Source organism: Nansenia antarctica (genome assembly GCF_963989245.1).
Source record: "Nansenia antarctica genome assembly, chromosome: 1".
NCBI lineage: Eukaryota > Metazoa > Chordata > Actinopteri > Argentiniformes > Microstomatidae > Nansenia > Nansenia antarctica.
In genome coordinates this window covers 26344382-26362585 of record NC_137674.1, presented here as the reverse complement: position 1 = coordinate 26362585, position 18204 = coordinate 26344382, and the positions used below count along the sequence as shown (strand labels likewise).

At 45.0% G+C, this 18204-nt stretch overlaps 2 protein-coding genes across 2 annotated transcripts; both read left to right on the top strand.

The window, feature by feature from the left end:
* Positions 1–1016: 1016 nt before the first annotated feature.
* Positions 1017–4633, top strand: cenpo (centromere protein O; the record flags this gene model as incomplete). The annotated part of the gene is made up of 6 exons (XM_080544619.1): positions 1017–1035; positions 1296–1438; positions 1638–1794; positions 2600–2865; positions 3738–3900; positions 4398–4633. 6 exons carry the CDS (start codon positions 1017–1019, stop codon positions 4505–4507), a joined length of 858 nt encoding a protein of 285 aa, XP_080400745.1. The 3' UTR covers positions 4508–4633.
* Positions 4634–6948: 2315 nt separating this feature from the next.
* Positions 6949–10186, top strand: tp53i3 (tumor protein p53 inducible protein 3). Its single transcript, XM_080532499.1, has 5 exons — positions 6949–7258; positions 8008–8275; positions 8530–8742; positions 9307–9503; positions 9653–10186. The coding sequence occupies exons 1-5, from the start codon at positions 7121–7123 to the stop codon at positions 9848–9850; spliced, it is 1014 nt and encodes a 337-aa protein (XP_080388625.1). The 5' UTR covers positions 6949–7120; the 3' UTR covers positions 9851–10186.
* Positions 10187–18204: the final 8018 nt, after the last annotated feature.

The following is an 18204-nucleotide window of genomic DNA, read 5'->3' as shown; positions in this document are numbered from 1 at the left end:
TGTTGGTCAATGAAGTAAGTGAATTAAAAGTCCATAATAAAAAAACATAGGACCTCTAAGGTTAAACCATGTGGAGAAATCTACCCTAAAATATAAATAACAGACCAACGTAAGTCTCAGTGAGGTGAATTGCAATATTGAATTCCTTCGAAAGACTATGCCTCATAATGATTCATGACAGATAAGTTAAAGATAGTGAGTCAGGGTCAAAAACAAGTTAGGGAATAGCAGTTAACTTTACCCTACATACAGGTTTGGTGACAATGACATCCCAAATAATTTAGCCGCAGAACACAAGTAGGCTATGCACAAAACTGGACGTGTATGGAGGACCAAGTCTGTCAAAATTAACAATAAATATATAGATACATAAATATCCAGCCTAAAACATCTCCACGTTATCTACCTGGATAGAGGAGGTGCGGTCACACTTCCTCTCCAACAGGCAATATTCTCTTCCGTTATTGCTGCAAGTTGGTAGTATGTTGTACGTCTTAAAAACATCCATTAAACTGTTTAGGACTAGGCATATAATTAATTCTCTCTTATGACAATCCTCCCACGGGCGTACGATTACAAGAATACCCCCCCAGCGCCGAGGCGATATAACCTTGCCCGAAGCCTGGCAGGAAAGCCATGTTGATAAAAGAGTTGAAGACCAAACACAAAACTGCACACGAGGGTGTACGTTGAGTAACATTCAAGAACTAACGTTTTCGTTCACTAACCATTCTTATAGAATAATTACGATTTTGTGTAGCAAATTACGACTAGTGGAACATATTTTATATCATATGTGATATGATTAAGTACATGCTTAGATCTTGAATGCACACTATCAAGCCTTTTGGTAGTCATTCTGCAACGTATTGCCTGCGAATGTGACTCTTACGTAGTACGTCGTTATTTTGATTTTGCTTCCGGTATAAATGTACCCGCGAAATTGAACTGAGTATAAAACAGGCAACAAAGAAGTTGAAAACGGAATAATACAATTATCTACCACGGTGGACATAATGGAAGGGTCGAAAAAAGGTAGCTTTTTATCATATATAATTGACAATAATGTAATTGATAATGCAGGGCGCATATCCGAGACTAACCGAGTTGCCTGTACAAGGCTGTTATTGTCTGTCTATGAAATCTGTTAGGCGTCCTTGGGTTTGAGAAAGGCGCTATATAAATCTAATATATTCTTATTATTAAGGCTGTAGAGGCGATTTCGACTAATCCGAATAGGTCGTGTTGGTCATGATGTCTCTGTATGTCAACGGCCTACTTTTGTTTATCCACAGGTGTTTTGAGTCACTTGTGCATGTTGGAAACGCAGGAGAACAACTTTGCAGTGACGGCAGATAGTGAGGAAGACCTGAAGGCAACACTAGAGGCACTTCTCATTCAGAGAGACCAGCTGAAAGCCAGAGTAACAGCAGACACGGTGAGCTGATCAATTCCTTCAGGCTACCATAAAACCTTCTGAGTCCATGGATCATGCTATCCATGTTGTTACCCTGCAATGTCAAATGCTCATGCTCACAGCTCATTCTATTATGGTTACATGGTTACAAAGAGGGCAAAAGAAGAAGTGAAGTCAATGTTAGGTTGTTGACAGTTGACTTCAACTTTCTGTATTCCAGTCGCTCCAGAAGGTGAGAGATCTGTTGGACAAGGATGCTTCATGTGGAGGGGAGGGTGTGGATGACCTGGAGGATGGCTCAGAGAACTTACAACTGTTGTTGTTGATGGCCAAACATGTCCAACTGAAGGACCTCCTGAACGCTCATCACCTCACTGGTACCTACAGTCCACCCCTAATCTCCCTTGGATTCATTTAGTTTACATTTACATGTTTGGCATTTAGCAGACGTCTTATTCCAAAGCGACTTACATTTGACTAAGCAAGTGAATCATCAATCCACCAGTCGTTGCAGGAGAAATAATTCAGCTCAGGCCCGGGGCCATTGGCAGTCTCTGTGATAGAAGGAAAAATCTACTTCTATCACCATCTTCTAAACCTAGACTTTTTATTTATTTATTTATTTTTATTATATAGACACTGGAGAAACAGAGAAACCGTACAAAGGGGGCAATAGAAGTTTTAGGGGACACAGTAGAGGGGAAAAGTGGGTGTCTTCAGGAGATGCAGTGCTGGGGGGCAGTAGAAGTCTCAGGAGGAGCAGTTAAGGTGTAACCTGAAGAGATGGGTCTTCAGTCTCCGACGGAAGATGGGTAGTGACTCTGCAGTTCTGTGACAGCCGGGGGAAGCTCATTCCACCAGCGGGAAGCCAGTGTCGTGCAGAGGTGAAGGAGCAGAGTGAACGGGCTGGAGTTTGGGGGGGTGACCATTTCCTTTCAGTGTCTCACATTGTAAAAAAAAAAAAAAAAAAAAAAAGAAGCATGTTCTAGCATTGTGACTGCCAATGACCCCTGGTTCTAGCCTACGTTATTTTTTCTTATAAAGACGTACGATGTATGGATGATTCACTTACTTTAGACAAAATGTACTTTGCTTTGGATAAAAGCGTCTGCTAAATGTAACATCTTTTGAGTCTAGACAATATCACTGTTCACAGTCACACCTCTCGGCTGTCTTTCTTAGGTGGGTATGATGTCATACGGACTCGTGAAGGAGTATGTGTGTCGTTGGCCACGGCCTATGACGGAGTCTACCTAGAGACATACAACCTGGAGATAAACATGAAGGCGAATTTGCGAATCCGCCGCCATAACATTCCTCCTTTCATCCCCCTGGAGAGGCTGGTCCAGCAGAGCCACATCCAGACGGATATCAGGGGTTTCCTGGATACCCTCAGCCAGTACCTCAATGCCTATTCTGGCCGTAAGCAGCAGTTACGCCTCGTCAAGGTACCAGACCCACAATCAAACTATGCCAAATCATATGGGGTTTTGATGTGATTTCTTATTAGATTTTTTATTAGGAATTTACATAGAATCATTTAAGCATCATGACACTAAGTAATGTCCAGAGGATAGCACTTAAATTATTTAAAACACTTATTTCCAAAGTGGTCCTTGATGGAAACATAAAGTGAAATAAAACAAAACATCATACAGCATAAAAACCGCATAAGAACACAGCATAAAAAGCACACATTATATAACACACAACATGGAAACATAAAGTGAAACAAAACAACTCGGAAACACCCTCCCTTTCTTAAGGGTGAGCCATTAGTTCTCCCCATAAATATGACTTCACTTTTGTTTTGGTTGCAGTTGAATATACCTGTCATTAACTTATTATAAGTTTAATCAGGCCCGCCCCTTGTGTGGGTGGGTGGGGTAGCAAGGCCGGTGGTGACTACGGGCGTCTCTAAACAGATCTAGTTTATAGACTTACAGTAAATACAAACATGAGATTAAACATTCAAACAGACGACTGGAATATCAACAATTCAGAAAAAAGACCCACACTGGCCATAGCCACGCCGGCTTTGAATGCATTATGTTATGTTTATATTCAGGAGAGACATGCTCAAGTGGGAGATCTTGTAATGCAGTTTTTGGGTGTACTGTATGCCGACAGACATTGATTTTCTGATACATAAGTTGTGATGGCTAAGCTATGCAGGTCAGATAGCTACACTTAATGCTTTCAGTTGAAAAGCTTAACAGCTAAGTCAAAGTTAAAGTCCTCATTAGTGTAGACTAATTGCTTATTATAATGGTGGTATTAACGGTAATTCACTTTCTTTCGTTCCCTTGTCTGCTTACAGGAGCTCTGTAAGTCTGTCCAGGTGATGGAGAGCAATGCACTATGCTCTATCTTAGTGCTGTTGGTCACAGTGCAAGGGAAGAAGGCCATGGATGTACTCTGTACGTTGGAGTACACTGACCACATGCAATACCTGCCCACCCGGGTCAACATCGATGCTGAAGGTAGAATACGTCAGCTAGCTAAACAATGCTTAAGGTTGTTGTAGGTTGTTGCAATAACCTTGCAACATTTTGAAATCTGTAATAGGTAGCTGGTAGCTGGATAGATTCTCTTTTTTGTAATCAATTGTTTATTTCAAGACAGTACACATGAAAAACTCACAATTACAACACAAAACAAAATAAGTGTCTGTCCTGACTTTTTTACGTCTTTATTTTACCCCCCCCCCCCCCCCCACTATAAACACACAAGTAACCCCCCCCCCCTCCCCATGGCGATAACATCACTCCCACCCCCTCCCATAGTTCTTCATTACACTATATTTGGAATATCATAACAGTACAACAATTACAGGTTACATCCACATACAACACAGTCACTCCACCAACTCTTTTAGCTGGATAGATTCTTGAGGATTAACTTCTGTTAAAACATTTTAAAAACTGTTTTTAAAACATGCTCATGCCTTAACTAGTTTGATTTGTGTGTTTGTGTGTAGGCGAGGGGCTGCCCACGATTCCGCAATGGAAGGAAAACCATGCCCTGCTCTTAGAGACTCCTGTGCACACAGCCTTGTTAACCATGAGGAAGAAAGGAAGCATTGCTTAGTTTAAACATGCACATTTTAATGAATGCAGGGTTCCCACGGGTCCTTGAAATACTTGAAGGTTTGTGAATTTGAGACATGGGTCATTGAAAGTGCTTGAAAGTCTCTCTCTCTCTGAAAAAAATGTATATATATGTATTCAAAAATGTTTAACTTAGCTCGTCAACCAGTAAATAAGTCTCTGTATTGCTTAACTTTACACATATTTCACAATATATTGTTTTGCTGTGCTGTGGTAGAGAAGGCAAGAGACCATCTAGTGTTCACACATTCAAGCCTCTCTTTTTAATTGTCGTCTGTGAGTGGATAGTTCCTATTATATAAATTCTCATCTAGTTTTGTCTCAAACTATGCCGTGTTCGGCCCTTGAATTTGAGGGAATTGACTCTTGAAAGTCCTTGAAAGTGATGTGCTTGAGTTTGATGTTTCAGAAGGTGTGGGAACCCTGTTAATGCTAAACTGAACAGTCGTTATACATGTTTATTTTAAATGTCTGTTTTGAATGTCGTGAAGTAACTCATGGTTCATAAATGAAATCAGACATCAGAAAATGTATGTACATATTTATTAATAAAAACAGTATATCAGATTTACTCTTGTTTGACAACCCTGTTTCATCCAATGTAATCATAATACAGTACGTTGTTTTAACTAGTGTTGTTTGCCATTTGCTCACCAGTGTTAAGTCTTTTCAAAAAGGTGTTGATCTTCTGATGTAATGTGTCTCTCTGAAATTGTTGCCGTCTCTCCTTTTCTCCTGTAGCACGTTGTTGTTGGCTAGCCAGCTCCTTTTGTGATATACAGTCAATTGTGGCCATTTCTTTCTCGCTGCATGATAGAAAACGTCCTTGCCTCTGTCTCTCTGTGCTTTGCTGAGAGCATACTTCTGGCTGATTTTGGTTGTACTGACAGAGATCGGCTCATATTTAGCAGTGGTGATTTTCTGTCATAGTTAAGGGATTTACTGGAATATATTCTTCTGCCATCACACTCGGAGATATCCTGTAAATTGACACTTGCCTTTTTGGTTTCAGAAATGTCTCTCCATGTTTTGTAGATAGTAGCTTGAGGTTCACAGACTTTCAGGAGAAGTAACTTCCTGTGGTCCATCATCAGGGAGTCTTTCTCCTGACCCAGTACCTTCAGAATGTGTCTGTACCTGATGTCTATGAGGTTCAGCTTGTGCTGAAGGAAGGTGTCCTCTTTGCGATTCATTAGCCTCACATCCATGTACAGTTGGCCTACTGACTTTGGTATTTTGTAGTTTGGCTCCATGTCAAGAAGCAGCCTGGAATTTATATAAAAAACACATTTGTATGTTCTTGTATTAATATAACATTATTCTATATTCAGTTCATCCCACTTACTATAAAATGCAAATATTGATTTAAATTGCCTTACCTAGAATACGTTTCTCTGAGTTATTGCATGTGGGCAACTGTTTGTTTAGGAGGTGGGGACGCTGCTATGCCACTCTTAACATTGTATGGTGTTTTGTATCTCAGGACAGTCTCTCAGCACTGCATTGGTCTGGTAATTGTGTTGTAGGCCTATACCGGTTTGTCAAAGTATCATGTTGAGATGGGAATGTAACTTTTGTCTTGCAGCCCCTCAATACTTATTTGTGTGTGTGTGTGTTAATATTATTTCACGTTCACTGTCATGTATACGTTGGGTTTTGAGATGGTTTAATATGTAATACAATATGTAGCCCTTCCCTCTTCGCTTTTTCCCCGTAAAAAAATTAATTATTGCCAGACAACTGCTGGACCGGAGCCGCGACTTAGCTTGTGGTACATTCCTATATATATAATATAGCCTATATAGCCTACATAGTTTTTTTAGGTTAGTTTTTTAATATAAAAATAACTATATATATATATATATATATATATATATATATATATATATATATATATAACTCTGTCTACTATAGATAAACGGAATCCTTTTAAAGCTTTAAAAGGAAACAATGTAGCATACTCATAATGTAGCATACTCGTATAAGGATCAGATATAGGAAATGTTAGGATATTTATAGCATAGCATAGAGTACAGCAGTGTTTTATTGTATAGTATAGTAGTATAGTATAATTAGATAGTGTACATAGCCTTTATTTATGTAAACCAGCTCTTTTCCCTTTTTTATTTTACCCTTGGCCCTCTTGTTTTTAGTCTTTTTCCTAGCACCAGGGTAGCCCCCCCTCCTAAATTTCGTTGTATGGTACCTGTACTGTATTAATGACAATAAAGACCATTCATTCATTCATTCATACTGTAACCTAGAGCACAACCGGAAATGCGTAAACTTTGCGCAAATAGTTCCAAGGGAATATTTACGCATCTTGTATAACAGTTACTTCATTTTTAAAGAATCAGAACTCTTTGTTTTCCCTCTTGTTTTACAAGATATGTCACTTCATCAAGAAAACGAACCCGCGCACAATGCAAGTACCCCTCATTCCTAAAGCGTAAACTTATTCTGTTGTCAAAGAAATGATCATGGTCTTTCAAGTGCGTGAGAAATATAGCCTATCAGTGTGTGTCTGCTCGAGCAACTTGTAACATTATGTTGGCATATGTGACAATTAACTGAGCTCTCATTATTTCAGTTGATGTTGTCAGTATGTGTTGACGCGCCAGGGGGGCCGGAGTGTATGTTTTTAAGGAATGTCCCAAGACCTCAGCTCAAAGATGGAGAAGTTCTCATCAGAGTCCATGCCACTGCTCTGAATAGGGCTGACCTGTTGCAGGTACAATGCCATGACAACAATCTACTGTAAGATTTCCAATCTAGACCAAAGTATTTGTTGTATTATGTTGTTGATGTTGTTGTTGCCTTTGTAATGGAATGTAAATCTAATTCCTGTAGTGCAGCTGATAATGTGGTGAATTTCAAGCTTAGTACAATGATGGGATGATTACTCTCTGAAATAATCAAAGTCAAAGTCAGCTTTATTGTCAATCCAATATATGTACAGACATACAGAAGGCTGAAATTGTGTTTCCGTCTCATCCACGGTGCATAGCAAACAAAAACAATAAATAACAATATAATACGACAAGATTAAAAAATAACGATATATACAAAAAAATACTAGATTAAATATTTGAAATGTGCGGTACAATGTACAGGGGTAGAATACAATATGAACAATGACAATAGTGCAATAGTGGTAATTGGCTCAGTATAATACAGTAAAGTGGCTAAAGTATGTACCGGTAAGTGTATGTACAGTATATACAGGTATGCTTGTATGCATGCAGTGAGATTGTTCTTAGTCCGGAGTCAGTAGGGGCAGAGCAGGGGGGGGCGGGGAGAGAGTTCAGCTTCCTGACAGTAGGGGCAGAGCAGGGGGGGGCGGGGAGAGAGTTCAGCTTCCTGACAGTGGGGGCAGAGTAGGGGGGGGCGGGGAGAGAGTTCAGCTTCCTGACAGTGGGGGCAGAGTAGGGGGGGGCGGAGTAGAAAAAATAATGTCAATGTTGTGTTTATTTTCAACAGAGGAGTGGACTCTACCCTCCTCCTCCAGGTGAAACTGACATCCTTGGCCTGGAGGTAGCTGGCACAGTGGACACCATCGGCCCAGGAGGGAAGGGTCGCTGGGCGCCAGGCGATCGTGTCATGGCCCTACTCTCTGGAGGAGGCTACGCAGAGTATGTGGCTGTCCCAGAGGTGCTTCTCATGCCCGTGCCCCTTCACCTCACTGTCTGCCAGGCTGCTGCCATCCCGGAGGCATGGCTCACTGCATTTCAGCTTCTACACTTTATAGGTATAAGAAGTACTTTAAGTCAATTTAACGTCCATTGCCTCGGGAAACACAGACCCAGAGGTGTTAGTATGGTTACAGTATAGTATATAGTTACTTTTAATCTTGTCGTATTATATTGTTATTTATTGTTTTTGTATGCACCATGGATGAGAGGGGAACGCTATTTCAGCCCTCTGTATGTCTGTACATATATTGGATTTGACAATAAAGCTGCCTTTGACTTTGACTTTGATGCTGTCTTTTCTGTCATACAGCTCAAGTAAAGGAGGGAGAGGTGGTGCTGGTGCATGCTGGGGCAAGTGGAGTTGGAACTGCCGCTATCCAACTGGTTCGGTTGGCCCGTGCCATCCCCATAGTTACGGCAGGAAGCCCTGAGAAGTTAAAGATGGCAGAGAACCTGGGGGCCGCGGCTGGGTTTAACTACAAAGAGGAGGATTTTGCGGAGAAAGTTTGTGTATTTACAGAAGGTGAGTTTCACTATAATGAAGGAGATTATACATCATTATAAATAAAGTATTTATTTGTATTACATTGATGAAGCATTTAGTCAGATCATTGTCAACGTAGAAATCGACATCATCTTCATTCTTTAGACGTACTCTCTACAGAAAGATCTTTAAACAGGGTTCCCGCGCTGGACTTAAACAGCCTTAAAGTCTAAAATCCAGCAATCCAATTATAAGGCGCCTAAAAAGGTCTCAATTTCAGTTATTCGGTCTAAAAATTAGGTGCTAGGTCTTAAAAATGAGATCCTGCAAGATAATCAGTTCGACCACTATCTATTTACGCGGAAATTAATCAAGCTGGAACCAAAAAATGCCAATTCGCTTCCTTTTTGTCTGTATGGCAGTGAAATCCCTAATTTCATCACCTCGAGGATGACAAAAAGCTATCATATGGTGTCGCTAATAGGTAAAAAATTATATCCAAAGACGTCTAAAAACGGTCTAAAAAGGTCTTAAATTCGACTTGTTGAAACTTGTAGGAACCCTGTTTAAAGTAGACTGGAGTTAACAGACAAGCTTTTGCAGGTCGGGGAGCCAACGTCATCCTGGACTGCATTGGTGGGTCGTGTTGGGAGAGGAACGTGAGCAGTCTAGCCACAGACGGCAGATGGGTCCTCTATGGTACCATGGGAGGCAAGACCGTGCAGGGGGATCTGCTAAGCAAGCTTCTGTCTAAACGAGGCCAGCTTCTCAGCAGTCTCCTGAGGTCCCGCAGTCTGCAGGTGAGAGAACTGTTAGAAAGTTGTGTTTTGTTTAGGCCACTGTGCTGTACCTTTCACTATGACACAATGCCCTTATCCCTCTAGCATTGTAACCCTTGTTACTAAATGTGACATGACATTTATGGATTTCTCTTCGTATTTCTTCCAAGTATAAAGCAGACCTGGTGAAGGCCTTCTCTGAACGGGCTCTACCCCATTTCTCAGACCAACCCGCCTCCCTGAGGCCAGTGATTGACAGCAGTTTCAACTTGGAGGACATTGCGGATGCTCACAGACACATGGCAGCAAACAGGAATATGGGGAAGATTGTCATCACAGTCATTCCACAATGCCAGGAGCCTCAGTGACTGCTTTCATCTCTTCTGACTGCTGTCAGGGGCGGCAAAAAAGCTTTGGAGCAGCAAAAAAGGCGCTATATAAGTGCAGTCCATTTACCATTTACCATTTACCATTTCAGAAGCTTTCCTCTGACTACTAAACTGTATTTTAGGAAATGTAAGCTATAACCTTGTTCCTCATATTGTTCCTCACTCATGTAGCCTACACAATCACACTTCATTGTTTGTCATAATTTGGCCACAATTTTGTTATTGTTTCAATGTGGGGATATGGTGTTGATTTTGTATACGTCATAACTTAGTACACTTATGTCATATACCTGTACTGCACAGAATTACAATAAACTTGTTAGATTAATTTAAATGCTTTGCACTGCGCAGGGTTCCCACGGGTCCTTGAAATTGAAAGTGCTTGAATTTCCCTCTCTCTCTCTCTAAAGAAAAAAAGATATATTCAAAAAATGTTTATTTAGCTCGTCAACTAGTAAATAAGTCTCAGTATTGCTTAACTTAACACATATTTCACAATATATTGTTTTGCTGTGCTGTGATAGAGAAGGCAAGAGTATGGAGCTATTTTAGTGCCATCAGAAATTGAATTGTATTTGACAGATCTGAATTGTATTTGACAGATTGAATTGAATATGAGCACAAACTGAATTGTATTTGACAGATTGAATTGTATTCAATTCAGTTTTCATTATTTTAATTCAGTTTTCAAATTCAGTTTCTCTAAATACAATTCGGTTTTTCTCAAAATACAATTCAGTTCTCAAAATACAATTCAGTTTTTCTCAAAATACAATTCAGTTTTTCTCAAAATACAATTCAGTTTTAGAGGCACTCATCCGGGGACTCTGGGCTAGGTAGAATTATAGAGCCCCGATTCACCGATAACTCCCATTCATAAGAACAATTGCGAGTCATCTCCCTGTCATCAGAACGATCACGTCCCCTGTTGGGTGCTAGAAGTGTAGAAGTTTGACTGGCAGTCAATGGAAATTTGTGGTCTTTGCTACTTTAATCCGATAAAATAAGAAAACTGTATCGCTTTTTAGATATTAGGATCTCAAATCCGATGGCCAGTGAGGCAAACAATTATATAGTGTCGTTGCCGATCAATGATCGACGTCGTTATATGGAGAACATTTATGAAATAGGCAATGAATGTGTCCTTTCAGTCTGCCTCCATCCATGTGGATGAACCACCCGACCTAAAGGCCTGAGGTGTTGTAGGAGGTATGAATATGATTTAGGGGGTATTTAGTATAACAGGCTAATGGGTTTATTGTGAGTTTACTTTGATTGTTTGTTTATTGCCTAGATCACCGTATTGAGAAGTCATATGGTTATGGGCGGTGATATTGCAAGGTAATTTAAGCACCTGCGCATCTTGCATGGCGGTAGTGGAGAGAGAGGGGAGGGATGTATTTTTGTTGACCGCATTATATGCATATTCTATATGCTGTAGTGACTACATTATGGGTTCATGTTCTCCTCTTACTGTTGGTTGTGTAGTGGGAGGGAACCAGTTCTGGCACTAGGGGCAGAGGGGAGGATTATTAACGTTGCAACTTCCTGTTTAGACACAACAGTTTTGGTGATCTATTTTCTGGTCCTGTACGGAGAGTACACGTTGTTATTTTGATTAAACAGTTATCATTACGTTGCCTACGTCTTTCCTTTTTCCTCCGGCACTACACTGGTGACCCGACGTGGATTTTTGTTAACGTAATTGTGTACAAAAATCAGCGAGCGAACATTACAATCCTGCAAAATGTCCGGGCGAGGAAGACGTTCAAACCAGCGGCAGCCATCACCATCCCCTGTCAGGGTAACGCGTGGTGCGCACACTCCCACTCTCAAGCTACCAGAGTTCTGGGACTCAACGCCTGCTGCATGGTTTGCTATTGTAGAGGCACATTTCAACAAAAGTGACATCGATGACGACGACGACCGGTACAACCATGCTGTGGCAATGTTGGGCAGCTCCACCGCAGCTCGAGTGGTAGGTTTTTTGTCTGCTCCCCCGACGACGAACAAATATGAGCGCCTCAAGGCCCTGCTTCTAGAGACATTTGAACTGTCCACTGCGGAGAGGGTGCGTCGCCTATTTGCCATGTCGGACTTGGGTGACGAGAGGCCTTCTGCGCGCATGGAGAGGATGCTAAACCTGCTCGGTACAGAAGACCCCATGATCCTCTTCACAGAGCTGTTCATGCGCACATTGCCAGCTCAAGTGAGGATGGCGCTGGCCAACACCGCCATCATGGAGCCCCGCGCCCTGGCCAGGGAGGCGGACCGGTTCGTCTTGGCCATGCCTCAACGGTCCCCCGACCTGCTCGCTCCCGCGGCCGCCCCGCCACCCGACCGTCGCAAGAGAGCGAAGGATGACGCCAGACCTTCTGGCCAGCAGGGTAACGCTGCGGGCCATTGTTTCTACCACGCCACTTTTGGCGCCAAGGCCAAACGGTGCCGCTCACCCTGCACCTTCGGACCGACGGGAAACGGCGGGGCCGGCACTCAGTAGTGGCCCTGAGCGCTGGCGTCACCAACAGGCTGCTCTTCATACAAGACACCGCCTCTGGTCGCAGTTTCCTTTGTGACACAGGTGCCCAGTGGAGCATCATTCCGGCAGAGAGATCGGATGTGGCGAAGGAGGAGCGTGGTCCGCAGTTGGCAGGCGCGGACGGCACACCTATCTGCTCTTATGGCACTAGGGCGGTGGACGTGTGCTTCGGAGGGCAATGCTTTTCGTGGGATTTTGTCATAGCGGCTGTCACATTTCCCCTCCTTGGTGCGGATTTTCTGTGCGCCCACAACCTGTTGGTGGACGTGGGGAACAGGCGCCTGGTCAACTCACAGACTTTCGCTTCCTTCGCCTGTACGCAGGGGGAGGCGGTCTACAGCGGGTGGTCCAATACGCTCGCCGAAAGTGACCAGTACCTTCGGCTGCTCGCCGAATTCCCCGACCTTACCAAGCCCACCTTCTCCGCGCCCACGGTGAAACACGGAGTGGAGCACCACATCGAGACCGAGGGGCCTCCCCTCCACGCCAGGGCCAGGCGCCTCAACCCGGAGAAGCTGGCCATCGCCAGGGCGGAGTTTGCGCATATGGAGCAGGTGGGCATCGTTCGGCGCTCGAGCAGCCCCTGGGCGTCTCCCCTGCACATCGTCCCTAAGTCAGACGGCGGGTGGCGCCCATGTGGGGACTACCGCCGCCTCAACGACGCGTCCAAGCCTGACCGCTACCCGGTCCCACATGTCCAGGACTTTTCAGCGAACCTGGCAGGCAAACGCTTCTTCTCCAAAGTGGACCTGGTACGGGGGTACCATCAGGTGCCGGTGCACCCCGAGGACGTCCCTAAGACGGCCGTAATCACGCCATTTGGACTCTTCGAGTTTCTGCGGATGCCGTTCGGCCTGAAGAACGCGGCGCAGACCTTCCAACGCCTCATGCACTCGGTGCTCCGGGACCTACCATTCCTCTTCGTCTACTTGGATGACATCCTCGTCGCAAGCACCACGGAGGAGGAGCACCTGTCCCACCTCCGGGCCCTTTTCACACGGCTCAGCCAACATGGGCTGATTGTCAATCCGGCGAAGTGTGAGTTCGGACGGAACACCATCGACTTTCTCGGGCACCGGGTCTCCGCAGAGGGGGTGACCCCCCTCCCCTCGAAGGTGGAAGCTGTCGCTGCTTTCCCGCGCCCCAGCACAATCGAGCTCAAGGGGTTCATCGGGATGGTAACCTTCTACTATCGCTTCCTCCACCACATCGCTCACATCCTGCGGCCTCTGTACGATGCCCAGAAGGGCAAGACTCTGAAGCAGCCGGTGGACTGGACGGCGGAGCGTGTCAAAGCCTTTCAGGACACCAAGGCGGCCCTGGCCCGCGCTGCCATGTTGGCCCACCCCTCGCCCTCGGCACCCACTGCTCTCACCACGGACGCCTCTGACTTTGCTGTGGGAGCGGTGTACGAACAGTGGGTTGGGGACGCCTGGCAGCCTCTTGCATTCTTCAGCCGCCAGCTGTCTCCCAGAGAGCAAAGGTACAGCACATTCGACATTCGTTTGTTATTTTTCTGGTTTTGATCGCTTATGGATTATTTTTGTACGTCGCCAAGTTTGATTGTTCTATTCAATAAATGCTCTAAAACGTACTTTTCATCTCAGCGGATTGTTTGGCACGTCATACAATTACCAGCCCAGACCCTGCTTGTGTCTCTCAGCGACTTTTTACTTTTGGCTCTATCTATCTATCTCGCTACAGGTGTCATATAACCCTAACCCATATCCTGTCATATAAAAGTAGGCTACCTTATTGAATCTCCAGGTAATGTATTTCTGACATCCATCACTTTTGCTGTCGTTAAGATCGTCTGTCCAATGTGACACTTGCCCTCCTCCACCGGCCCTAGTTTTGGATCTAGCTTGCTGTTCATTATTTCCATGATAAAACGTCATATGGCAAATGAATGAATGAATGAATGAATGAATTAATGAATGAATGAATGGTCTTTATTGTCATTGATATAGTACAGGTACCAAACAACGAAATTTGGGAGGGGGGACTCCCCTGGTGCTAGGAAAAAAAAACTAAAGACAAGAAGGGAAAAGAGCTGGTTTACATAAATAAAGGCTATGTACACTATCCACTATACTATACTATACAAATAAAACACTGTGCTGTACTCTATGCTATGCTATACCTATTCTAACATTTCCTATCTCTGAACCTTATGTACCCGAGGGTTGTCATATTGCACATAGTGTTATTGCACATTCATTTAAAGTGTCGCAGTTTGCAGGTTTGAAATGTTCACAGTTGTGTTTCAGTGTTGCACTTGATTTCAATCTAGTAGCTGCCATCAAATTGTCTAGATTGTCCAGGGCCTAGAACCTAGGTATTTGCTGTGTTCAGGGCCTGAATGGCCCTGGGGTAGAAGCTGAGCTTCAGTCTGTTTGTCCTTGCGAACATGGTCCTGAACCGCCTGTTCGAGGGCAGCCGAGCAAAGTGTTCGTACCCAGGGTGGGATGGGTCTCTGGAGATCTTGGAGGCCTTCCTGAGGCAGCGTGTGTTGTACAGCTCTTCCAGAGAGGGGAGGGGGGCGCCGGTGATCTTCTGGGCCGATCTCACGACTCTCTGTAGCGCATTCCTCCCTGCGGCTGTGCAGCTGGAGAACCACACGCAGATGCAGTAGGTGAGGATGCGCTCCACTGCGCAGCGGTAGAAGGTCACCAGCATCTCCTGTCCGATGTGGTCTTTCCTGAGGACTCTCAGGAAGTAGAGCCGCTGTTGTGCCTTCTTGATGATGGCTGCTGTGTTGATCTTCCAGGACAGGTCATCCTGTATGTGTACCCCCAGGAATCGGAGGGTTGAGACTCTCTCCACGCTCCCTCCATCGACGAGCAGGGGCTGGACCTCAGATTTTTTCCTCCTGAAGTCCACGATAATTTCCTGGGTCTTTGACTGGTTCAGCAGCAGGTTGTTAACCTTGCACAGCTTGCCCAGCTGCTCCACCTCATCCCTGTACGCCGCCTCGTCCCCCCCCCGAGATGCAGCCCACCACGGTGGTGTCGTCTGCAAACTTTACGATGGAGTTGCTGGGGTGGACGGGGGTGAAGTCGTAGGTGTAGAGGTTGTAGAGGATGGGGCTTAGCACGCAGCCCTGGGGGGACCCAGTGCTGAGTCTGAGGGCTGTGGAGGTGTGGGAGCCCACCCGCACCCTCTGGGGGCGGTCAGACAGGAAGTCCTTGATCCATGCACATATAGAGTGTGATAGTCCCAGGTCTAGTAGTTTGGTCACTAGCCTGTCTGGAAGGATGGTGTTGAAGGCAGAGCTGAAGTCCACAAAGAGCAGTCTCGCGTAGCTGTTTCCCCTCTCCAGGTGGGATAGAGTGGAGTGGAGAGTCGTCGCGATGGCGTCCTCTGTGGACCTGTGGGCTCTGTAGGCGAACTGGTATGGATCCAGGTTGGGCGGGAGGCGTGTGACTATGTGGGCCCGGACTAGTTTCTCGAAGCACTTCATGATGATTGGTGTGAGTGCCACCGGGCGGTAGTCGTTTAGGCAGCACCCGTCCCAGGACGCCATCCGGCCCTGAGGCTTTCCTGGGGTCCACCGCCTTCAGCACGCGTCTCACTTCATGCTCTGTGAGGGTGAGGCTGCTGAGAGCTGGAGAGAGTGGTGTTTGTGTTGTGGTTACCTCCGTTCGCCCCTCGTCGAACCGGGCGTAGAAGGAGTTCAGCTTTTCCGCCAGCAGGGGGTCGTCCTCCGCGGCTGTGAGCCTGTTGGCTCTGAAGTTTGTCATGTGCTGAACCCCCTGCCACACCCTCTTGGAGTCGTTGCTCAGGAAGCATTCCTCAATCTTCTCTCTGTGGTCTGCCTTGGCCTCCCGGATGCCGCGCTTTAGGTTAGCCCTGGTGGTGCTGTACAGCAGTGTGTCCTTCCCTGAGAAGGCGTTGTCCCTCTCCTTGAGCAGTTTTTGGACCTTCCCAGTCATCCATGGCTTCGTGTTGGGGTAGACCCGGACCCGTTTGTCCACGGTGGCTGAGTTGGTGCAGTTCACTATGTGGTTCAGAACCGACGACGTGAACTGTTCCAGGTCCTCATGCTCATATTCCTGCCATGAGGTGTCATTCAGGCAGATCTGCAGTGGAGCGGACCCTGCTGGCCAGGTTCTGACAGTCTTAGTGGTGATGGGAGCACTTTTCCTCATGGGAGTGTAGGCTGGGATCAGGAGGATTGACACATGGTCAGACATGCCTAGATGAGCTAGCGGTCTAGCCTTGTAAGCAAGCTTGATGTTGGTGTATACCTTATCCAGTGTTTTTTCTCCTCTTGTTGCACATTTAACATGCTGATAGAACTTCGGTAGTACTACCTTCAGGTCAGCATGATTGAAGTCCCCGGCGACTATATGAACTGCCTGTGGGTCCGCGCTCTGTCCACTACTGATGACGTCATGTAGCCGCGCCAATGCTAAGCTACCAACCGCGCTAGGCGCAATGTAAACACATGTTATGTACACTGCATTGAATTCCCTCGGGAGGTATGTGGGTCGGCATTTAACAGTCAAGTATTCCAGGTCTGGGGAGCAGTGGCTACTTACAGTTTTTGTGTTTAAGCACCAGCTGTCCTTCGTAGATATAATGAGGCCGCCTCCGCGCGTCTTCTCACTAAGCAAAGTCCTGTCCGCACGGTGTAGAGTCCTGCCTTCTAGCCCGACTGCGGAGTCCAAGATGAAATGTCATTGAGCCAGGTCTCTGTGAGAATAATCACACAGCTATCTCCCACGGTGTTGTTGGAAGCGACCTGCAGTCTCAGTTCGTCCATCTTGTTAGCCAGAGACCTGACGTTGGATAGGAATATACTCGGCAAAGCAGGCTTATTCGGGCTTCTCCTCAGCCTAGCTAGCAGGCCTCCCCTACGTCCTCGGCGTTGCTTGCGATCTCGACGCCGTCGCTTGCGCCTGAGTGTTGGGACCGCGTACCATTGTTCTCCCGGCGAGCGAGCTATGTCGAGTGGAATCCTTTGTTGTTTCAAGAATTCCGTTGTTACAGTCCTCTCGTTTTGCGCACCAACTTCTAGTAAGTCTAGTCTGCTGTAGGTACTATTTACACAGCCGTTCCCTATAAGTACTAAAATAAAAATGTACATACAAATGTACTTAGACATGCCCATTGAACAGATTTATTAATTATCACACTCTCATCTGGGGATTTACACGGCAAATAAAATGAAGAACTACAAATCCCTGATGACAGGGAGATGACGTATGACTGCTCTGATGAATCAACCCCTATTTCATTAATTTTCTCTATATAACGACGTCGATCATTAAAACTGAATTGTATTTTGAGAAAAACTGAATTGTATTTTGAGAAAAACTGAATTGTATTTTGAGAAAAACCGAATTGTATTTAGAAAAACTGAATTAGAAAACTGAATTAAAATAATGAAAACTGAATTGAATACAATTCAATCTGTCAAATATAATTCAGTTTGTGCTCAGATTCAATTCAATCTGTCAAATACAATTCAGATCTGTCAAATACAATTCAATTTGTGGTCATATTCAATTCAATCTGTCAAATACAATTCAATTTCTGATGGCACTAAAATAGCTCCGTACAAGAGACCATCTAGTGTTCACACATTCAAGCCTCTCTTTTTAATTGTTGTCTGTGAGCAGATAGTTCCTATTATATACAGTACATTCTCATCTAGTTCTGTCTCAAACTATGCCGTGTTGGGTCCTTGAATTTGAGGGAAATTAGTCTTGAAAGTCCTTGAAAAGTGCTTGAATGTGATGTGTTCAGAAGGTGTGGGAAACCCTGACTGCGAAACTAGAACTGACCT